We start from the raw sequence: 25,253 nt of genomic DNA on the forward strand, positions 1-25,253 counted from the left end.
GCACGAACCTGTGTCCCCTGCATCGGCAGGCGGACTCTCAACCACTGTGCCACCAGGGAAGCCCATAAATATTTTAAAAATCTTATTAAAAAATATATAATCTCAATTAAAGTCTCAGAAAGTTATTTTGTGGATATCAACAAACTGGTTTTAAAGTTTATATAGAAAGGTAAAAGACCCAGAATAGTCAAAACAACATTGAAAGGACGGGCTTCCCTGGTGGCGCAGTGGTTGAGAGTCCGCCTGCCAACGCAGGGGACACGGGTTCGTGCCCCAGTCCGTGAAGATCCCACATGCCGCGGAGCGGCTGGGCCCGTGAGCCATGGCCGCTGAGCCTGTGTGTCCTCTCCGCAATGGGAGAGGCCACAACAGTGACAGGCCCACGTACCGCAAAAAAAAAAAAAAAAAAAAAAAAAAATTGAAGGGAAAGAGAAAAGCTGGATAAATGATTCTATCCAGGTTCAAGAGTTATTATAAAGCTTCAATAATCAAGACAGTGTGGTATTGACAGAAGAATAGGAAAACAGATCAATGGAACAGAATACAAGGCCCAGAAATAGACCCACACAAATTCAGTCAAATTAACTCTGACAAAGGAGCAAAGGAATTACAATGGAGAAAGGAGTCTTTTGAATAAACGGGGCTGGAACAAAAGGACATCAACTCCTACAAGATGATATAGGAGAAAATCTAGATGAACTTGGGTATGGTGATGATCTTTCAGACATAACACAAAGGCAGGACCCATCAAAGAAATAACTGATAAGCTGGACTTCATTAAAATTAAAAACTTTTGCTCTGTGAAAGACAATGCCAAGAGAATGAGAAAACAAGTCACAGACTGGGAAAAAATATTTGCAAAAGACATTTCTGATAAAGAACTGTTATCCAAAACATACAATGAACTCTTAAAACTCAACAATAAGAAAACAAATAACCTGATTAAAAAAGACTGGAACAGACATCTCACCAAAGGAGATACACAAATGGCAAATGAGCATATGAAAAGACAGTTAACATCATATGTTATCAGGGATCTGCAAATTAAAACAACAATGAAATACCACTATACACCTATGAGAAGAGCCAAAACCCAAAACACTGCCAACACCAAAAGCTGTTGAGGATGTGGAGCAACAGGAATCTCAGGCTCATTGCTGGTGGGAATGCAAAATGGTGCAGAAACTTTGGAAGATAGTTGGGCAGTTTCTCACAAATCTAAACATATTCTTATCATACAGTTTGGCAATGAGTTGACAATCGATGTTCACACAAAACCCTGCACACTAATGTTTAGAGCAGCTTTATCCATAACTGCCAAGACTTGAAAGCAACCAAGATGTCCTTCAATATGTGAATGGATAAACAAATTGCACACAATGGAATTTTATTCAGCAATAAAAAGAAATGAGCTATCATGCCACAGAAAGACATGGAGGATGGTACCTATATACAATGGAATATTACTCAGCCATAAAAAGGAATGAAATTGGGTCATTTGTAGAGATGTGGATGGACCTAGAGAGTGTCATACAGAGTGAAGTAAGTCAGAAAGAGAAAAGCAAATATCATATAATAACACATATATGTGGAATCTAGAAAAATGGTATAGATGATCTTATTTGCAAAGCAGAAATAGAGACAGACGTAGAGAACAAATGTATGGATACCAAAGGGGAAAGGGGTGGGGTGGGAGGAATTGTGAGACTGGGATTGACACATACACATTTTCAATACTATGTATAAAACAGACAACTGATGGGAACATACTGTATAGCACAGGGAACTCTACCTAATGCACTGTGGTAACCTAAATGGGAGGGAAGTCCAAAATGGAGGGGATATCTGTATGCATATGGCTGATTCATTTTGTTGTGCAGTGGAGGCTAACACAACATTGTAAAGCAACCATACTCCAAAAAAAAAAAAGGACATGGAGGAACAGTAAAAGCACATTGCTAAGTTAAGGAAGTCAATCTGAAAAGGCTACATATTGTATGATTCCAATTATATGGCATTCTGGAAAAGGCACAACTATGAAGACAGTAAAAAGATCAGTGGTTGCTAAGTGTTTGGGGGAAAGGATGTAGGAATGACTAGGTGGAACATGGGAAATGTTTAGGGCAGTGAAACTATTCTGCACAATATTCTGATGGTGAGTATGTGTCATTACAGATTTGTCAAAACCCACAGAATTTATAATACAAACAGTGATCCCTTAGTTAATAATAATGTATCAATATTGGCTCATTAATTGTAATGAAGGTACCACACTAATGAAAGATGTTAATAATAGGGAAAACTCTGTTTGTACTTTCCCTCAAATTTTCTAGAAAGCTAACACTGCTCTAAAAAATAAAATGTATTAATTAGAAAAGAAAACTCATCAATAAACTTCTTACCAGGTCTAATGAAGACATTTTCCACAGACAACATTGCTGCTATTGGAAGTAATAGGTCTTCACAGTCCAGAGAAGCAGCCTTTATTACTGCACATGTCAGATGTGGAGGGAGAGGAAATTCTACCATAGACAAACCCAATCTGGTCACATGGCCACTCCTTAATGGAAAGAAAAAGTTTTTAAGTCTTTCTACCTTGGGAGAGTACAAATGAAATGTTTATCATTCAGAATAAGTCAGATATAATTTAGATTACCTTAAATTATCTCCAGAAATTCAATTCAAGATAAGAAATATGATACACTGTGGTTATTGATAAGAGAAATATAAAGATGATAAATTCCTTGCTCTCAAGGGCCTATATATCCAAATAACTAAACAATGAGGCAGAATAAAGTAGAATAATAAAAGACACACAATGCTACAGAAGCATGGAAAATGTCCTTAAAGAAATGAGACAATGATAATTACCAAATCTTTTCCCTTCACACAATCATGAGAACAAGGACTCTGGGTCTCATCATTTTGATGTACCCAGCATAATGCCTGGCACTGAAGTGGTACTCAGAAATTACTTGTTAGGAAAAACATAGTGTTGTAGGTCAATTATACTTCAAAAGCAAACAAACATACAAACTTATAGAAAAAGAGATCAGATTTGTAGTTACCAGAAGTGGGTGAGAAGGGAGGGGGAATTGGATGAAAGCAGTCAAAAGGTACAAAAATAAATAAATAAATAAATAAATAAATAAATAAAGGGGTGGCACAGTGGTTGAGAGTCCGCCTGCCAATGCAGGGGACATGGGTTCGTGCCCCGGTCTGGGAAGATCCCACATGCCGCAGAGCGGCTGGGCCCATGAGCCATGGCCACTGAGCCTGTGCGTCCGGAGCCTGTGCTCCGCAATGGGAGAGGCCACAACAGTGAGAGGCCCACGTACCACAAAAAAAAAAAAAAAAAAAAGAAATTACTTGTTAAATAATACCAATACTAAACAAAAACAGTTTTATGGTACAATTTCAGAATTGTGGTGAAGAAAGACTGAGGACAAACTTTAATTTCAGGGAAAACAATCCATTCAATTCAAACAAATCGCTTACTAATGATAAAGGAAAGTATTAAGAACCCTATTTTAGGGCTTCCCTGGTGGCGCAGTGGTTGGGAATCCACCTGCCAATGCAGGGGACATGGGTTCGAGCCCTGGTCCGGGAGGATCCCACGTGCCATGGAGCAGCAGAGCCCGTGTGCCACAACTACTGAGCCTGCACTCTAGAGCCCACGAGCCACAACTACTGAGCCCGCGTGCCACAACTACTGAAGCCCACATGCCTAGAGCCTGTGCTCTGCAACAGGAGAAGCCACCGCAATGAGGGGCCCGCGCACCACAATAGCCACCGTTCGCCACAACTAGAGAAAGCCTGTGAGCAGCAACAAAGACCCAATGCAGCCAAACATAAATAAATAAAAAATAAGTAATTTTTTTAAAAAGAACCCTATTTTAAAAAGAGATTAACATCTACTGTGGTTGATTTTGGTTTTGTTTTTTGTTTGTTTTTTACCTGTCAATAGCGTCACACTGGTAGAGTTGTTTAAGAGCTTCCAAAATAAGTCTCTCATTAGGTGGATCCAAATAGGGAAACCTGTGTGTTTAAATGAGACATAAAATGAGATTCCATTCCTTGAACATGGCAAGATTTTATACAGATTTGAAAATTATTTTAAAAGGTTTTACTTCTGTTTTTCAAGTCTTTCTTTTCTTTTTTTTTTTTCAAAGCATTCTATGATTGTGATCAGCATTCAGCAAAGGAGGAAATTTTTTTCTGAATCACACTCTTCTATTTAATTCAAGAAGCCCTTCTTTTTGATTCCCCCTTAGCTGGAACACTCTCACCATTCCTCTCTACTTATCTTAACCCTTCCCCATTCTTCATAGTCAATATCAACTCTACTCTGTTCTGTAGTCTGTAATTTTTATTACAATTTTATAAAACAGTGAAGGAAAATTAAATGAAAGTGGCTAAAAATTACAAATTATTTAATAGTACCTCAAAATAGTTTTTAATGAAATGATAAATATCTTTAATTTAACCAATTTGCTTTATTGCATGTATGGATATGTATGTACTTATTTTCTCCTGAACTACCTGCAAACAGGTTGCAAATGTAATGCCAATTTACCCCCAAAATATTTCAGAGTGCATCCCCTGAAAATAAGGACATTCTCTTACATACCACAATATCATTTATAAACATAAGACAATTAACAATATTCACAAAGGACAGTATGACTATTGAGATGCCTCTAGAACATGGATCTATTTCACACTTGAAAATAAATATTTCTTTAAATATGGAAAAAAATAATATTCACAAAGGACAGCAGAGTGGCATATAACCAAGTGTGAATATATATCCCCCCAACCCAGGAAAAATAATCACTTAATATTATTCTGCACTGGATTTTTATTTTCCACCATTAGTTTTGAGATGCTAAATCATCTACTCCAATTTCTCACCTTGAAAAAGGTCCAACAGAGGACAAAAGGTCTAATACCTTACACAAAAGTCCATTCGAGGATTGACAACTCTATTTAAAAACAAACAAAAATCTGGTAGGCTGTTCTACCGTCAGCTTTCCTACAACTTGTACCAACAAGTCCTGGTATCTGCTAGAGCAAGAGTTGGCAAGCACTTTCTAAAGAAGGCCAGATAGTAAATATTTTAGCTTTTACAGGCCATATGGTCTCTGTCACAATTACTCAACTCTGCTGCTGAAGCAAAGCAGCCATACATTAACGAATGGGCATGGCTGTGTTCCAATAAAATTTTATTTACAAAAACAGTCAGTGAGCCCGGACCATATTTTGCAATCCCTATCCTAGAGTAATACCAGACTAGTCAGCTTCCTCTTCTAGATAAGAGCCATTTTAGATTTGTAAAAACGACAATTATTTCTCTCCCTTGATTATACCAATTACCAATTCTGTCAAACTCTCCTTGTATTATTTGGTTTCTAAGAGGCCCACCAAACATATTTAGCATTTTTTAGAAACAATCTAGTTCATCAAACTCCTAATAAAACTCAATGACATGCAAAACTGAACTCCAAATGTACAGTGACCAACACAGAACAGGAATGCTATAATTCCCAATCACCTGGACACTGTGGTTTATTAATATAACCAAAGTTTATGCCAGTGGAATTTTTAAAATTGTTCTTTAAACAGAATAATAATTGCAAGCTCATATTAAGTTTGTGGTGATCTGATAATTTCAGATCTTTTCCACATTGAATTTCTTTAATGTACAACCAAAACATAAGATTTAAGATGTACCCCCCCTTCAGACTTTTACCTTGTTGATTTTTGCCCAAGGTTCTGGCCTATTGAGACCATTCTAAATCTTGGTTTTAATCATCTACCCATTAGAAATGAATATATTTTCCAAAAATCTGGTAATCATGACTTCAATATCTTTATTTAATATTTTCATTAAAAATGCTTATCAGGAAAGAGTGAAATTCAGCATACTACCAGTAAAACCTTCATCAAGGCTTGGTGAGCAATTAATCAGTACTTTCTGGATTTGGCTATTTGGCAAATATGCCCTAATTCAGCAGTACTGTCACATCTTATTCACAAATACGTCAATGTAATCTTGTTAAATATTGTGTTGAAAACAAGAGATATTAGGTTATCAATCAATAAATTCTTGTGGTGCATCCATTAAGTGGATGGTCCTGCCTTCAAACCGAAAAGAAAATGTAATTATGATAACATATTCTTTGTGAACCATTTTGATTCACACTGATGATTACAAATCAACATTGTATTCTCTTAGGGACTTCCCTGGTGGTCCAGTGGTAAAGAATCCACCTTCCAATGCAAGGGACACGGGTTCGATCCCTGCTCAGGGAACTAAGATCCCACATGCCGCAGGGCAACTAAGCCTGTGCACCACAACTACTGAGCTCGCGCACCTCAACTAGAGCCCACGTGCTGCAAACTACAGAGCTCACAAGCTCTAGAGTCCGCTCCACAACTAGAGAGAAGCCCACACACTGCAAGGAAAGATCCCACATGCTGCAAGGAAGACCCAACACAGCCAAATAAATAAATAAATATTTTAAAAAATATATTCTATTCTCTTAAACCATTTTCCAATAAACTATGCTAGAATTTGCTAAGAATCAATGTCAAGCTTACTGGGCAGTTGTTTCTATAACCTGCCCTTTTCTTAAATGGAAAATTGATTTTTGAGTTTCTCACAATTTTCTGGTAACCTGTTCCGCATAATTTCTCAGAGACAACCCACGATACCTCTGACATTATATCTGCAAGTTCTTCTGGTACCATGGAAATAATGTCTAAAGGAACAATACAAACTCATTTATGGTGATTAGGTTTTCTCTCATTATTTCCTAATTGATATTGGTCATCAATTTCTTCTTATCTAGACTAGTTCTTATCTTTTCAGTTTTAAAATAATTCCTAAGGGAGGAGAAAGGGGAGGCAAAATAATAACTGAAAAGTTCCATTTTCTTTCTGTCACCTATGAATACTATACCACCTATCCCAAATTCTGGTTGTACCTGCCCATATTCTGCACACATCTTAAAAAGAGCAGGGAGACACAACATGATAAATATAATTATCACTGCTGTATGTTATATACGAAAGCTGTTACGAGAGTAAATCCTAAGAATTCTCATCATGAGGAAAAAAAATTTTTTCTATTTCTTTAATATTTTATCTGTATGAGATGATGTTCACTACACTTATTGTGGTAATCATTTCATGATGTATATAAGTCATTATGCTGTACTCCTTAAACTTATACAGTGCTGTATATCAATTATATCTCAATAAAAAGGGGGGTGGGGGAGAGAAGTCTTTTTTTTTTTCTGGTCTCTAGCATTTTAAGAACTTTCATTACATTCTAAGTCTTAAAACTTAAGATGAAAATATAACTCAGTGCAGATGATATTGAGTAATTATTGTTCCTATTTTTCTAATATATATTTATTCTTGATTATATGTTGCTCTGTTAGCCTTTATAAATATTATTTTAAAATATGGTTTCATCTGTTTGGCCATTTAGATTTCTTTAAATGGCTTTTCCTTCTCATTAGTATCATTTATGATAACAGTTAGAATTTTACATATTTACTTTCCTCTTTCTAGGATTTACATTCTCATCTAGAAAATCTCTAGTCTCGGGACTTCCCTGGTGGTCCAGTAATAAGACGCCACGCTCCCAATGCAGGGGGCCCAGGTTCAATCCCTGGTTGGGGAACTAGTTCCCACATGCATGCCGCAACTAAGAGTCCACATGCCGCAACTAAGAAGCCCACATGCTACAACTAAAAAAAGATCCCACGTGCCACAACTAAACATGCCGCAACAAAGACCCAGCGCAGCCAAAATAAATAATTTTTTGTGTGTGTGGTATGCGGGCCTCTCACTGTTGTGGCCTCTCCCGTTGCGGAGCACAGGCTCCGGACGCGCAGGCTCAGCGGCCACGGTTCACGGACCTAGCCGCTCCACGGCACGTGGGATCTTCCCGGACCGGGGCACGAACCCGTGTCCCCTGCATCGGCAGGCGGACTCTCAACCACTGCGCCACCAGGGAAGCCCCCAAATAAATAAATTTTAAAAAAAGAAGAAGAATACCTCTAGTCTTATGATAATAACTATAAAAAAATCTTAGATGGCTTTCTAAGAGTATACAATACATATTCGGATGCACCTAGTAATTACTTCCTTTCTTATTATGAATTTAAAGAATGCATGGCCACCTTCTCCCAAGGTTCCTCACACTTTAACACTCCCAATTAAGACCAAAATTAAAACCAAGATAATACTTTCTTTCATTATTTCTTCTACCATAAATTTCATAATATGAAATTTCAAGCCCCTACAATATTCTGTCCTATACTAATTATATTCTTTAACATTTAACTAATTTAACAGTTGTTCTATGTTTTGCTTCGTGTCGTATCTCGTTTCCCCATTATAATTTAAGCTTAGTGAAAGCAAAAACCTACTAAAGAGTATTATTCTGTCTCTCATTGTACTTGGTACCATGCTGGCCATACAAAAGATGCTACCAAAAAAAAAAAAAAAAAAACAACTCAACAACACTTTCTGAGTGGCGTTAGGGTCACTGTACACCTTGCATTACAGATAAACAGTGGTCATTAAATTATCCAAATAAACATCAGCATGAAAACGCCATTAAGCCAAGGTTAAAATACGAGCAAGCGATCAAATCCCAGTAAAGCAATGCAAAAAAGCCCTTTATTTGGGTTTAGTTGAACTTTGAAATGTAGGGACATACGAGTCAAATACTTCAAAAAAATTTCTGAGGAATAATCTGACTCCCTAACAAATTTTTCTTTTTTTCAAGTTGTCTACATACCTTATTACATCATGTATGGCAAGGCACTTTAAGGTCAGAACTACAGATGTCAAACTAGTTCTCTTAATCTCAGGGATCACATGGTCAGGCATACACTGGTTCCAAAAATCTTTACTATAGATGCGAAAGCATTTTCCTGAGGAAGTCCTGCCAGCTCGGCCACTTCGCTGTAAGGCCTCACTCCTTTAGAAGAAAAAAAAAAAAACAAAGTCCCCAAAATGTTCTGTGATTTTTCTAAGTAATTCATTTCCTTCCCCAAACCAATCAGAAATTATCTAATCAACTGTTCTTTGAACAAAAAGGCTTAACACAGAGACTTACTTTGAAATTGGAACCACCTCTAGGATGTCCAATCCTAATCTGGGATTGTGATTTAACTGCTTCACAAAGCCACCGTCTACCACATATCTAAGTATAATGACAAAAAGGTAAGTTTCTAGAAAATAAGGAAAGATTTGTTAATTTTTAACCACTTTGGGTACTCCTTTTCTACCAAACTAGCAACTACGCAACAACTTTTAAGTTAAGCGTAAAACTTGAAAGTCAAGAAATTGGAAACCCCATACACTGCTACTGGAAATGTAAAATGGTTCAGCCAATGTGGAAAATGGTCTGGAGGGTCCTCAAAACATTAAACATAGAATTACCATATGACCCAGAAGTTCCATTCCTAGGCATACACCCAAAAGAACTGAAAACAAGTACTCAACAAATACTTGTAGACATATGTTCATAGAAGCACTGTAAGAGGACTTTAAGAGCCAAAAAGTAGAAACAGCCTAAATGTCCATTAACCATTAAGGGATGAAAGGATGAACAAATTATGGTATACACATACAACAGAATATTATTCAACCATAGAAAGGAATGAAGTACTGATACATGCTACAACATGGATGAACCTCAAAAAACATGCTGAGTGGAAGAAACCAGGAACAAAAGGGAACATATTGTATGATTCCATTTATATGAGATATCCAGAAGAGGATATCCATAGAAACAGAAAGGGGTGGTTGCCAGGGGCTGGGGTGGAGGCGCAAATGGGGAGAAACCCCTTAAAGTGTACAGGTTTTTATTTGGGGGTGATGAAATGTTTTAGAACTAGATAAAGGTGGTGGTTGCACAACATTATGTATGTAATAAATACTACTTAATCATTCACTTTTCAATGTTAATTTTATGTTCTCCCATTAAAAAAACAAACTTGGAAATCAGCTCTAAACAATTCTAACAGGTTCAGAATCTAATTCCAGTTAGCCTTTAACTATACCACTTTAAGCCAACTAAACGGAGAATAAGTCAGGTAAAAAACTAAGTTAGGAACAGTAGTAAGTCTATCATTCACTTAGGGAACATTCTGAAACACGCTATTTAATGACTTTTGCCTTTGCTGGAAACAGAAAATGGCAGAGCTTAATTTACTCAAGAGAGCTGCTTGCCTAAGCCCTTATTGAAACCATTATTTTTAAAGTAAAGAGAAAAGCAGAGGAAATTAAACTTCCTCTTAGATCTGGATGATCATTTTACCCAAAAGAAACATATAGGATCTCTGGGTCAGGTCCAGCCTTCCTGTGGCAGAGACAGACTTAGTTAAGGACATAAAATATATTGGGTAAAAGATAAATATCCAGAAGGAATGTGGTTCAACAGTCTGAAAGAACTTCACATTAGCTATCAGTCTAGACTTAGACTGATAAGTGTTTCTCTGCAAAATTTACTCAAAAATTTGATGGCATAACTGATTACACTGAAAAATAAAAGTCCATTTCACAAAATGGTGAAAAGCAAGCAACAGTACCTCCAGATAAACACTTGGATATACAAAGCTTACTATGTGAAGTGGAGCTAACAGGTAAGAAGGGAATATCAGATCATCTTAGGTACCTGCTGGTAATGTAATATAGAAAAAACAAGTTTGGCTTCCCATTTAAAGAAACACATGAAACATCACACATAATCTTAAATTTGGGAAGAGAAAGCTACATGTTACCAAGTACCAGTATTTAAAAAGTGTGAACAGAAATACTACGTGCACCTCCTACTCCATCTCCTATTCAGAGCAATCAATAATTACAAAAAATGATAGGTGATTCCAAGTTTAAAAAGTGAGAAGGGAATTAGTGGAGGGCACAGAGACACAAACTTAACGTTTTATGATTAGCTAAGTGGCTTCCTCAGCTTTAAAAGGAATTTTAAAGTTATACCTGATTCCATCTATTGTCAAAGATGTTGCAGAAATATTGGTGGATATGACGCATTTTCTAATTCCAGGTGGAGGTGGCAAAAATATTCTTCTCTGTTGATCTAAAATATATGTAAAGAGAAAATACTAATTTACAACATGCATTTGTCAAACTCAAGTTTTGAAAAACTCATTTCTTTTCATTAAAAGTTGTTTTCTTCACCTCTAATTATCTTGAATTCAAAATATAATAGCAAAAACTATTTTTCCTCATCTTTCACTATTAAGATCTCTAGATCCATGGAATCACAGATGGTTATTGCTAAAATAAACCCTACAGCAGAGTCCTTTATATAGGTCATAGCTCCCTTAGAGACTATTTAAAAACTGTGGGCCTTGTCTCCATTAAAAGTCACATATGTACATACACAAAAAAATTTTCAAACAATAACAGGGTGTTCAGGACTCTGAAGTCTATCCACGGACAACAGATTAAGAACCTCTCTATGCTTTAAAGATTGATTAGCTAAGGCAGTTTTTACTTTTTCAGGTGTCTGCCCAATTCATCACTCCATCTCTAAACAAGTAACACTACCCTTATTTCCACTATCCACACATTCTGAAGGATGGGCCTCAGCAGCGATGCTTATAGTATGGTACCTTGCTCCTCTGGGCATAGTTTGTGACACCAAGGATAAACATCTCCCTTCAACTGGGCCAGTCTCATTCTCCTGTGAATTTGGAATAAGGTCCAAGAGATGCTCAATTTGATTAAGCCAGTTTCTTGCAAAGAGAAAGGATTAACTTGTGAAACATAGGGAAGTGACTAGTGTGTATGGAGGAAAGCTAGTCTAAAGAATAAAAAATGAATCATCCATGAGAGTTCACAAGAGAGTATTTCTGGGTTGCTGGCAGTTCTCAGGCCTGAGTGTAAAATAAGCAGAAAGGTGGATTTGACCAGACTTGCCCTCCTGCCAGGTTAAGCAGAGAACAGGACAAGAGTTAATGTTTGCAAGGAAATGACTACGGCATAGGCAAAAGGAGATAAGTGATAAGACAAATCTCAATGCAATCTGAAAACTGTTGAATTGGGAACAAAGGAGTGAGCTGGCAGAGACAGGAAGTAATCATCAGAAAGAGGTTTAAAACTGAGATCAGAAATGAAGATAATGACAAAGTCTACAACATTAAATTTTTGAAGGGGTGGCATGGTGGGATGAAGTAAAAGATCACTTAAACTAGAGAGGTCAAGCAAGGGATTTGGGTAGTTCGTCTATTTCAATGACATCCAAAAATTAGGAGTAATAATTCCAGGGAGTATACAAGTCAATCGATTGGGGTATGAAAAGAAATCATTAGCATGCCTATTTATATTTCTCATAACATCCTTTTAAACTTTTTATTTTATATGTGTTTACTATTTCATGTTATATGTTAGAACAGTAAGTACATATATATCCTTTAAAACGAGAAAAATTTTAAATGCCTGGCTGCAATTTCCACAAGATATTTGGAAATTTGTTCAGAAAATTCACTCTTTCTACCTGAACAACTTCAAGTTGTTTTCTTTTCAGCAGCCAAGAAAATCTTAACCAAACCTGTTTTTAAATAAAGTACAAAACCTGTTTCCAAAGAAAATCTTAAAAAGATCCATGTACCCGCAATATATAAAACAGACCAAAGTTGAACTATTATGAAGGGGAAAAGGTGTGGCACAGACAAGCACAGTTTTAAAATTGTTACTAGGCCAACTATCTCATTTTATAGATGAGAACACTAAAGCCCAGAGAGGTCAAGCAGCTTGCCCAGGATTTACATATAGACAGGCAAGTTTAAAACCACATCAAGTATTGCTGCTATTTTTCTAAAAATCATTCTGAAATTAATTTCACAAGTAAAAACGTGCTAGAAAGGCAGCTTACACATAAGTGCTAAAAATTATTTTTTAGGTGTTTCTTAGATTTAGGTAGCTCAGACGGTTCAAAGGAATCTTATACTACTTTGCAGTTCAAGTTATATGTTTACACATTTATTATTTATTGTCTATCTATTCTACTACAATGTAGCTCTGTAGGAATAAGGACTTTCTTTTATTGTTTGTGGTGGTAGTTACACAGGTGTGTACATTGTCATTGTAGGTACATATGCCCAGTATCTACAATGGCTGGACCATAGAAAGTGCTCAGTAAAGTTCAATGAATTGATCAATTTAAAAATGCATGATATAAATAATAAATTGAGATCCTTCTACCTTTGAAATTCCACATTACCCTAAAATTTTACATAAACTAGAAATGTCCATTCTGAGCATATTTATGAGTAACTCTATTTTTCAATTAACCTATGTCTAAAAGTACCTAATTTTAGTCTTCAGTTCAAGCAAAATTTCAGTTTATCATTTTGTTCACTACAGTCAATTAAAAAGTCCTGAAACTGCCATTTTGACAAGACTCACGTTTGTTTCACATTTACATTTTACGCACATACTTTCACCATATTCCACAAGTATAAACACATGCCAATTTTATGTTTGTTTATATAGGTTTGGGAAAAAGTTAAATACATATATCCTAAAGCACATTCTCACTTTCCACAAAGAAAAAGGGAAACTGAATATTTTCATTAAGATGTAGCAATTCTCCTGATTACCTCCATGCACCTAATAAGGTACTAGAGTATAAATTAACGGTGCTGGGGGGGATTGGCAAAGAGGCAGAAAGATGTTCCAAAATCTACCAAGAAATAAGGATACTGAGGAGAGACCACTTAACGCTCTTAATGGAGTAATGCTACTAAGATACAGGTACGTGACATATTATATGTTAAGGCCAACTGAAACGTCCTCATAGAATTTCTTGTTCCAAATTGATCCCAAAGCAGAAATGTGTTTGAGAGAAAGTGTGTGTGTGTGTGTGTGTGTGTGTGTGTGTGTGTGTGAGAGAGAGAGAGAGAGAGAGAGAGAATATGTGTATAAAAGGAACATAAAGCTATAAATAGAAATTGTCAATCAAAGGGGGAAAAAGGATGATTCTGGAACAGAATAAAAGAGGTACAACACTGCTCAGCTCAAACTCTACCCCCCGACTGAAGTCATTTTTGGGTAAGTCAAAAATACCTTGAGAATTCTCAGTAATACAGCTGAAAATCAAGCTTCTGACACAGAGAAAAGGCTTGAGATAATCAGTAAATGCAGTTGAAAGATAAAGTAACTAGAAGGAAGCTAAAAAATATGGAAGACATGCAATCCAACATAAGAATAACTGGTATCCCTGAAGTAGGAAACCAAGAAATAGACAAGAGTTATATACAAAGATATAACACAAGAGAATTTCCTTGAAATAAAGAATTGAATTTGCAGATCAAAAGAGCAACTAAGAATAATTTATCTTGTTTGTGGTGGTAGTTACACAGGTATATACATTGTCAAAACTCACTGAACTATATACTTAAAGCGGGCACAATTTCTTGTATGTAAATTATACCTCAAGTTGATTTTTAAAAGGAGCACATAAAATTCCAGGAAAATTTTACTATAAAACACTCAACACCAAAAAATATTCTAATTAAAAACTATTGAACTTTAAGGATAAAAATAGAAATTTTCAGGCAATCAGACAGAAAAAGCAAATCACTTACAAGGAGGGGAAAAAAAATCAGGTTGGCCTCAGACTTCTCCGCAGCAACATTCAATGCCAGAAGACAACTGGACAACGTCTACCAAGTTCTAAGGAAAAGAAAGTGTGACCCAAGAACATAAAACCCAGCCAAGATGTAGCTCAAGTATAAAGGCAAAAGCCAGACATTCTTAAACAAAAGAACTACAAAAAAAAAATAACACCCAAGAGCTCTTCTATTAAAAAAAAAAAAAAAGGTTAAAATCTAGCCAATCTAAAATTAACCAAAAGTAACTTAGGAATGGAAAAACCATGGTAAAAGGATTGATAGTAAATACTGAATACAACTGAACAATGTAAAAATAACTAACAAAAATCAGAAGGGGAGGATATAGAAAAATATCAGTACGTAAGTGCTCATCTTTCAAATCAGGCAACAGATAAGATCTCCAAATATAGTCTAAAAAGAAGATATTAACTTCAGCTTAATATTTTTCATCCTTTTAAACTTTAAAGCACTCTTTTATAAAATATTATCTCATGTGGTAAAGAAAGATATTCTTGAAGTTAACAATTCCTTCAAGTAAATTCAAGTAAAATTAAATACTTTTTAAAAAAGCAGCTAATAGTATAATCTCACTCTTAAAAAAAGTATTTCTGTCAGCCTATCTAACTACTTACTTATCCTTCTATATGTACACACATACACATACACACACATACACACACACACAGATATGAATAATGTTTTTTCTAATGTTAAAGATGATTATTTCTGGATGGAGTTTGAGATGATTTCTTTACTTTTACCTTTGTAAAACTGTACACTGCTTGAATTCTTTATAATGAAACTATTATTTTCCCTCAATTGAAAAATTTTTCTTAAAAGAGAGACACCAACTATTAGTTCTGCATAGTGGAAAATGGATTTTTTTTGTACTTTTCTATACTTTTAAAACTTCTACAAAGGGCAAAAAAGAACGAAGGAGCATATGTAAAATAAATCTGTTTTTGTTAAAAAAAAAAGCACTAAACAATAAAATATATCTAAATGTATAAATAAAAAGGTCAGAACAATATGCCTCAAAATATTAACAGTAATTATCACTTAATCATGTTGGTGGCATCTGAGTAAGTTTATTTTTCTTTGCTGATTTTATTGTTTTTAAAAAGTATATATTTCTTTTTAAAACAAAAGAAAATTTTTCCCATTTGGGGAGACTCCACATAGACTAAAATTTTTATGTGAAACTCACTAGCCTTATTCCCCCACATCTTTAATCTTAACATTTAAGGAAACTATCTTAGATACTTGGTACTTGCTATATTGAAGTAATATCTTTGGTTTGCAAGCAGAAGAAAGGAAAAAAAACTATTTTTGGATTTATGCAATAATCTAAATGAGTAGGTTTTCCCCTTTTAAAATATTGTACACTAATCCAAGGTAAAGCTCCTCTCCTTTTCTTCATCTATTCTGGAAACACATGTACTGTTAGATCCTCCACTACTGAATAAATAACCAGTTATCAAATGTAGATTCACCATGTGACCTCAGGAACATCACTTAGCCTCTATCTGTAAAATAAAGAAATCTGATTATGCAAATATATATATATGGGTATATGTGCATTTTTCTAGAAAAACAGCCAGGCTTTCATTACTTAAAAATAAAAATCTGAGATCCCCACCCTCCACAAAAGGCTAAGAAGCACTGAATTAGATAATTACGTCAGTGCCAAAAGTGTCTAATTCCACGCAAATAACTGTCACTTATGAAGTAACAGGTATATTTCAGTTCATAAATTTTTGTGAGGGATCAGCTTTCCCTAAATGTATGACCAACGTGAAGGAGTGTAAGACCTAAACAAAAAGGGGGAAGTCAGAAGAGGGAAATGGTTTGAGAGAAACAAGAAAAAGGTTCAGACATAGTGTTTGGTGCAAGACATTAATAGAATATCCAGCAGAAAGTAAAAAATCTGGAACTCAATTTAACAAATACTTAGTCAGGACTTTTTCAATGTTTAGTACTTGTCCTCAGGAAGTTCAAAATCTCATAGAGGGGATGAGACAATCGTAACACAAGATAAATGTGTTAAGTAACACAAGATAAATGTGTTAAGTGCCACAAGAGATACAGTAAAGCACAATGAGGTTCAAATGAAGAAGAGATAAAAACCAGCTGTGAGGAGGGAAATCAGGAAAGGTTTTTATGAAGTTGGTTGCACTTGTGAAACAAAATAGCATATTTCAACCAGTGAAAGGGGAGAATAAAAGGGAAAGGAGGAGTACAAGTTCAGGAAAGAGCAAACACGGAGTCATAAAAATGTTGTGGGAAGAAAAGAAATCAAAAACATCTCTTACATTTTGAGCTTGAGTGAACATCACAAAGGGTGGGGCTTGGGGGAGTTCAGCCCAAGGAGCAGGGTCATATGACCCTGGTAGTAGAAGGGATACCACAGCACCTCTTCACATTTGACAGATGAGAATTTTTTATGTCAAGTAGGGAGGTATTTTAAGATGTCCCTTTAAAATAGTCGGCCACCCTCATGGCTAGCCCAGAAATAAGAGCAAATATAAAATATACACCTCATAATTTTTACTTATTCACTAAACCTAGGTCCATTTGTACCCCCTCACTCCAGGCTATGAGCAAGAAACTCTTCTTCCCTCTCCTCACTCCCAAGTGCAAGTTTTCTGTTCCTGAAGCTAACAGGAAATAAAGGAAATAATATGATAATGTTATGTGTCTCTCCCCACAACCCAAAGTAGCAGTAATAAAGAAAATAAGTGCTATATTGTATTTACCAGGCTTAGAAAGAAAGCCTTAGATCCCAGGAACCTGCCCCCTCTCCCTACTTCATCCAACTCCACATCACCCATTACTTAGTACCTCATCAGCTCCATCTGAATGCTTCTTTACATTGTTATAAACTGCTACAATAAATATTGTTATGATCATAATGGATCACCAGTAGCTCACCCTTACAGTGTCCTTGGAACCGGAAGGGAAACTAAAATAAACAAACAAAACCCTTTAATAATGGCTCTACTCACACCCAATCCCACATCTTTACCATTTACGCATATACACCAACAAAGAAAATCACATACACTGGGAATTAGGGCTGAAAGCTGCTTGAAGTCATACTGGAAGGATAATGAATACCAAGTTATTAAGTTGGCATTATAATTCAGTTGGCGATAGGAAATGGCTGAAGGTACCCAACAGGAGACTGACACAATCAGAGCTGTGCTTTTGGAAGATTATGTTTATCATGGCAGGTAGGATGGTAAATTAAATCAGGGAAAACAAGTTAGCAGGATATGTTAACAGCTCAGGAAAGCAAACTGAGGATCCCAATTCTAATGATGACAATGAAGAAAAAAAAAAAAGAAAAATGAATGATCTGGACAAGATAAAGGTAAAAGAAAACCTGTAGGAGTTGCCACTTGTTTGGATTGTATGATCTAGGATGCACAGACCAGAAAGCCCTGTGAGACCCAGCAGGTCTAGAGTGCAGGAGACTGAACTAGAGACAGCTTTCAGGAGTCATCACAAAGTGACAGGTGAATCCTAGGAGCCAACCTCTCCAAAACAGAGAATTCTAAGAAAACAGCAAGCTAAGGATGAAACCTTAGGGAACAGTCACACTCAGAGGGGAACAAAGGCCAGCGAGGGTGGGAAGACAGCAGCCTTATAGAAATAGTGGTCAGGAGAACCAAATAATTATCCTAAACAACAGCATTTAAGGAGACTTATATTAACACAAAATCAAAATACAAATAGAAAAAAGCCATGGTATTTGAGGAATAGGAGGTCACTAGCAAACTTTAATAGTACAAAAACTGAATTTCAGGAAGATAATCAAGAAGCAATGGCAGATAGAGAACATTATTTTCAATATGGCAGTAAGATGGAAAGAATGAAATTACTTACTTTATATAGAAAAAGAAAAAAATATATATTGTTAATAGTTAACAACAAAGCAACTGCAACAGGTTTTGAATTATCTTATCAGTTATAAAGTAAATTATAAAAGCTAGTAGATAAAATCTCAAAAAAAAATGAGAACATTAAATATCTAATAATGACCCTACAAATTCCCTTGAAGATGTAAAAATCTAAAATAGATCTCAATGTTGAGAGCAAGGGCCCAATATCATCACAAAAGGGATTTCCAAAATAGCACATGGTCTATGGTTATTTACCAACACATATATTCCTGAACTTTTTTCGTTAATATAAGGATAAGAACCACCTACTCAACAAAAACAAAACTACACGTAAAATATAAAAACATTTAAGTGCTTTTTGCATTACATTAAATGCTAATCCCAATCAAACTTCAAATAGGCTGCAGGTTAACTTCCCTTTGCTTTTACAAGTCAAATTCCGTAACAAAATAGTTTTATAAAACAAATTCTAAACCTCATTCAACAACATTTATTATGAACAAATAGAATGATAAGAGTTTGCATTTGCTCTATGAACTTAAAAAAGAACAACATCGTACTTGAAAAGTAGACTAATGAGTGTAGTTACATAAAAAGAAAACAATCCACTGGTTTGTTTCAGATATATCTGGATATATAAGATTTCTAGAAATTCCGTTGCAGTGGCAAATTAGATTTGACTTATGGTACTACTATCAAGGAATTATAGCCTTAATTTCAAAAAATTACCAACAATATTTTTGTTCTGCTGGGAGAAGACATAGCCCACTCTTAACAATAGTAAGGGGGATAGATGTCCAAGGTCTTGAAAAAGTGAATGTGAAAAGACTTCAGGAAAAAAAAATCACTTCTCTCAAAGGGATGCTGGTTGGTTCTCCTAATGCTCCGTTTCTTGATCTGGGTGTTGGTTACAAAGGTGAGTTCACTTTGTGAAATTCACTGACCTAAACACTTAAGATCTGCACACTGTTCTGTATACATGTTATTATTCAATGAAAAGTTTTAAAAATCAAATTTTCTGTTCTAGTGAGGAATTACCTGTTGTCATAGATCCATAACACGGCAATATTAGCAAGCCATCTAGAGTGGTATCTTGGACATCATAATCATAATCAACAGACTCTGCCATCTGAAAAAGTAACTCACAACTTTTTTCGATTTCAAACTGACCTGAAATGAGGGGAGAAAATAATGTCAGCAACCGAACAGCAAAATTAATTTAAGAATAAAGAAAAAACCCTTCTAGATTAATATTGGTTTTACATAATAGTTATTTTAAATCTCTCATTTGATCTAAGGTAGATGAACACATAAACTATACTCAATCTCAACAATAATAAAATTAAAAATAGAAGAAAGTTTCCAAGGAATTTAAATCTCTAAAGGAATAAAAATGTTTATAATCATCAAGCCTTTCATCTTGCTAATATGGTACATTTGAGGAAGACTCAATAAAGTTAATCATTACCGTAGGGGAGGCTAGTCCAGGAGATACAACATTTAGGTGTATTTCAAAATACTTAAGCATCTCAAAAAGGCTAAGAGACTGTTACAATGTCTCACTTCTGACATGCGTACAAGGCAGTGTAGAAGGTGAGCCATGAAATTACTCATATCTGTTAGTAGGATGCTGCTACTTGAAAAAATCACACTAGTCTGAGATTTAACTATTCTATTTTTGACCTCCAAAAAAGGCTTGTCTATGAGACATGGATTCCACACCTTATGTACTGCTACCACATAGTACCATCCCACCACTCAAAGAAGAAAGGAGCTAGTAGTATGTCTTTTGAAATAATGAAATTAATCATTCAGATCCAGGACTGTTTAGTGTGGTTAACAGCTCTATATAAGATAGAGTAATAAAAATATTAATATTTTACCATTTAATATCTTTCTCCTAAAAGGTCAGTGTATTTTACCTATGTTTACTAATGAGACTCATGGTTTTTAGGGCAGTGTAGAATTACCTTATATATCTTGTAGTAGATATAATAACTAAAACTACTCAGAAAATCATAAAAGGCTAGGATAACATGAGTAGAGCCTAGATTTTCCAACAAAGGTAACACTCTATCATGGTGCCCCACTCCCTCGTACAAACAGTAAAATTTTTAAACCTGGTACTGAATGCTCACCAGTCAGAAAAACCAAGATGTCTCCAGCCATTTCATTCAAATGGATATCCATGGTCACTTTCACAATCTAAAGCAAGAAACAAGCATAATATGCTAGTGGAAATACAGTCCTACCACCACCACCACCTCCCCTAGTTCCACAGAAAAATTAAATTTGGTTCTCAAAAGTCCTAGGACCTGGGACTTCCCTGGTGGTCCAGTGGTGAAGAATCCGCCTTCCAATGCAGGGGACGTGGGTTCGATCCCTGGTCAGGCAACTAAGATCCCACATGCCGCGGGGCAACTAAGCCCGCGTGCCACAACTACTGAGCTTGCACGCCTCAACTAGAGCCCGCGTGCTGCAAACTACAGAGCCCACGTGCCCTGGAGCCTGCGTGCGAACCACAACTAGAGAGAAGCCCGTGCACCACATAGAAGAGCCCACACTCCACAACAGAAGATCCTGCATGCCTCAACGAAGATTTCACGTGCTACAACTAAGACCCGACACAGCCAAAAGTAAGTAAATAAATAAATAATAAATCTTAAAAAAAAAAAAAAAGTCCTAGGACCTATGAGGGCTGTCATTAAAATAATAGAGACAAATGAATTATCAAACTACTCAATCAACGAGGATCATAGATACAGAAAAGACATAAAAAGGATGCCAAGTAATACCGCTTGAATATATGCAGTATTTTCTCTATCTCGTGGACCAATCAAATTGCAGAATTTTTCTCTGACCGGATAAAGCCTTCCAGGTATATCAAATATTGGACAATTTCCAAAGAATGCAGAGAGCTTGGCTAATTCCATAGTTGCTGACATCACTACGACCTTTAAATGCTCCTTCCTATTAGGAGACTTCTCCTGAAACAGCTTCTTCAATAAACCAAATAAGATGTCCTGAAAGAAAAGTAAATTTCTAATAAATCACAAGTGTACATAACAACCAATTTATTTTAAATATTTTGCTTTCCTAACCAAAGGATTCCCATTTGAATAGATTAAAATGTAAGTAAGAGAAGGCAATTCACTATACAGTACAAAGCTACCCAAAAGAAGTAAACTGTCTAATAAATAACCAATACAGTAAAATACTCACTGTAGTCAGAGTTCTCTCATGGGCTTCATCCAATATAATGACGCTGAACTTGGTAAGATTTGGATCTCCCAGAATATGTTTCAGTAAACATCCATCAGTCATGTATTTGATTGCTGTTTCCTAATGTTCAAACAGCAGAATACATTAACATATACATAAAAATAAAATCACAGAAATCCATCCCTGCTTTGCAAACTAAATTTTCCCCCTCAGATGTACAGATATTAAGTGACCAAACTAATCTGATGAAATAAGAGTACATAAAATAGTCTAATAACATGCCTAATAACGTGGATGGTAAATTACGAAACTTGTGATCTATACAGAGACAGGGATAAGGAACTAAGGTGAATATTCTGGGATAAAGCAAACAAAAGTGACCAATAAGGAAATACAAGGAAGGAAATAAGGAAGTCAGTGGAAAGTGGTCAAGATAAGGCAATGACTTCAGGTGAGCAAGTTGTGGGAAAACAATAATGAAATGGAATTCATCTCCCTGTCTCAGCTGCTATTTTAGAGGACTCAAGAGAAAAGGTAGGTGCACCATTTCTCTCACTCTCTTCTTCCTTGACCACTTTCCTGTTACAAAAATAGGGTCAGTTGACTAGAATTAAAACAAGGTGAGAGTAAGGTCCAGAGGAGGAGCTAACAGCAATGATATCCATAAAACAAAGGAAGAAAAAAAGAAAGAAAAATCCCTAGCAGTGACCACTAGGAAGGGAAAGACAGTATTTTGGGGAGTCATTCTTTGCCACTGTTGCCATTCCTATCGGGGACCATAGGCAAATCAGAGATTGTTTTGTATTTGGTACAGGATTAAGAAATCCTGAAGGAATGTAAATTGTAGCTATGAACTATTGCCATGAATATAGAAGATGCTCAATAAATACTTGCTCAATGACATTGTTCATTAAGCTGTCAGTTTTCCACTGACTTCAAGAATACAACCATACAATATGGATGAACCTTGAAAACTTTAGCTAAATGAAATAAGCCAGACACAAAGGACAAAATATTGTATGATTCCACTTGTAGAGGGTACTTAGAATATGGAAATGTATAGAGACATAAAGCAGAATAGAAGTTACCAGGGACTAGGGGCGGGGAGATGGGAATGTGGAGTTACTGTTTAGTAGATACAGAGTTTTTGTTTGGGATGGTGAAAACATTCTGAAAATAGATAGCAGTAGTGGTTACACAACACTATGAATGAACTTAATGCCACTGAATTGTTCACCTAAAAATGGTTTAAAAATAATACAAATGGTAAATTTTATTTTATGTGTATTTTACTGCAATAAAAAAATTTTTTAAAGAATACATATGTAAGTTACATGCCAAGGATCCTTACAGCTAAAATACATGAGAGTCCTGTGAAAAATCAACATAACTGTCACATAAACTAATTGAGAAGGGAGAAAATGGGATGAATTAGACAGCCCAGGACTAGAGCATTAACAATGGGCAACACAAATTAATTCTAATCTGAGGCTTTGTTTCTTTAAAATATAAATGGAATTTTGAAGTCAAAATCTTTCATCACTTTCTTACTCTTTCTATAAATTTATAGTACTTAATTAAATACAAGCAAAACTTTTGTACCTTAGAGCTGCAATCATCAAAACGAACTTGGTATCCTACTTTGGATCCCAAAGTGCATTTCATTTCTTCAGCAACCCTCTGAGCAACAGATATGGCAGCTACTTTTCGTGGTTGAGTCACACCAATCATACCATGTTGTGAAAACCCTATCAAAACCAGAGGTAAAAAAACACAAAAATGTTAACAATTGCTTCTCATTAGAGCTAAATTGTTTCTGGTCAATCAATACAAACTGAACAAGTGTTTCTAAAGGAAAACTCTGCCAATTAACAACACACTGTATTACATTTGCACCATGGAAATTTAAGTATTAATTAAAAATAAGAATACATATTAATAGCCGTTCTAAATGTATATATTTCAATTAATTTTTTTCAATTTCAGTCTAAAGATTTACTATAAAGAGTAAGCCAAGAATTTTTAACCCCTAGGAATCCATAAAATGACACACACTTCCTAAAATGGATTTAACTTTGCCACAGAAGTTTAAATATACCACTTTTCATAGATTCTACAAGCATATTTTACTATTTTAATATCTTTGAAAGGGAGATGCATCTTATAACTGATGGCATTTTTTTTATTAATAGTATGTAAAATAGTGGTATGTCTTAATAGACGGCATCTCAGATTTGAAGCATTAGAGTAAGTTAATATACACTATGAAATTTTTATAATATCCAACATAATTTTGCTCTATACCAACCTTATGATAGAAAGTTTTACCGTATTGAAGGGAAAGACAGCGTAAGGATAATTTGTTAGCTGGCTTGGTGTTAGGAGAGTCAAGGAATAAATAGTTACCTGATAACACTCTGGAGATAGAACCAAGAAATACTAATGTCAGCAGCAGATATCAATATATCCCTCCACTCTGAAAATTATTTCAGTATCCAATGGTCAACAGTCTACTGCAAGACAACCTTATTCTATAGCACAGAATCAACATCTACCTATAATTCTACTTGGAATTATGATAACTGAAAACGCCATTTCAACTAATCTGAAATAAGACCGTAAAAAAGCAAGGAAGATGTAGGGACAGTGTGCCAAGAGAAGAACTGGGACTGTAAAACAAATGATGGGCATTTGCGTAATAGAGAAGTCCTATTGGCTCTTAAGAGGATATTTTTAAAGTACTCCCAATATTTTCCCAGAATAAAATTACCTGCTTCATATAGATATTTTGGGAGTTGAGTTGTTTTACCACTTCCTGTATTTCCAGTAACAATAAGGAATGAATTGTCCCTCACAGCTTGAATAAGCTTTTTTCTTTGTTTTTGAATAGGAAAAGTTGGAGTAGTTCCTCCCTCCTGTGATGTGCATCCTTTCTCTTCTGTAATGACAGGGGGAAAAAATTGTGCAATTCAAAGGCCTGTAAAGATATCTCTGATTCAATCTCCCAAAACTGAAAAGGGAATGACAATAGAATTTTAGGGCTGGAAATAATCAACCCATGACTCCTCAGTTAAATCACCTACATCCAATTTGCAAGCGAGGGTTTATAAACCCAGAGCAACTTTTTAGTGAAATCAACTTGAGCATTTGCTAATGCATGACTCAAAGTAGCTGACAAAGTTAAGCCTAGCACAAGGCAATGTATTTGCAAGCATACCTATACAGAAGCACAAAACCCAATTTTATTAAACAAAATAGACCAAAACCTGGAACACAGCAGAAAAACTCTCAGCTGAATTAAACGCCACCTGTGTTTGCTTCTGATTCACGGTTCAAGTTAGGTCCCTGTTCAGAGTGACTGATATCCCAGAAGGCCAAGTGGTGGGTAACCATGGAAACTGGCTCCTGGAAACTGGCTCCCTCATACCGTACCCGAAGGCAGGCTGGCGGCCCGACGAAGGGG

At 35.7% G+C, this 25,253-nt stretch overlaps 1 protein-coding gene across 2 annotated transcripts in view; it reads right to left on the reverse strand.

Annotated features, from left to right (window-relative positions):
• The window catches only part of DHX40 (DEAH-box helicase 40), a 52,078-nt gene that overhangs the window by 26,341 nt on the left and 484 nt on the right, over positions 1–25,253 (reverse strand). For both annotated transcript variants that reach the window (XM_024127704.1, XM_024127703.1), the window contains exons 2-12: positions 24,561–24,728; positions 23,393–23,538; positions 21,791–21,910; positions 21,364–21,591; positions 20,707–20,773; positions 19,607–19,738; positions 11,023–11,122; positions 9,140–9,226; positions 8,819–9,001; positions 3,958–4,038; positions 2,403–2,560 (exon numbers count right to left, since the gene is read on the reverse strand). In XM_024127704.1, coding sequence (XP_023983472.1) covers positions 2,403–2,560; positions 3,958–4,038; positions 8,819–9,001; positions 9,140–9,226; positions 11,023–11,122; positions 19,607–19,738; positions 20,707–20,773; positions 21,364–21,591; positions 21,791–21,910; positions 23,393–23,538; positions 24,561–24,728 — 1,470 coding nt within the window. The remainder of the gene's footprint in view (positions 1–2,402; positions 2,561–3,957; positions 4,039–8,818; positions 9,002–9,139; positions 9,227–11,022; positions 11,123–19,606; positions 19,739–20,706; positions 20,774–21,363; positions 21,592–21,790; positions 21,911–23,392; positions 23,539–24,560; positions 24,729–25,253) is intronic.

Source organism: Physeter macrocephalus, chromosome 14 (genome assembly GCF_002837175.3).
Source record: "Physeter macrocephalus isolate SW-GA chromosome 14, ASM283717v5, whole genome shotgun sequence".
Taxonomy (NCBI): domain Eukaryota; kingdom Metazoa; phylum Chordata; class Mammalia; order Artiodactyla; family Physeteridae; genus Physeter; species Physeter macrocephalus.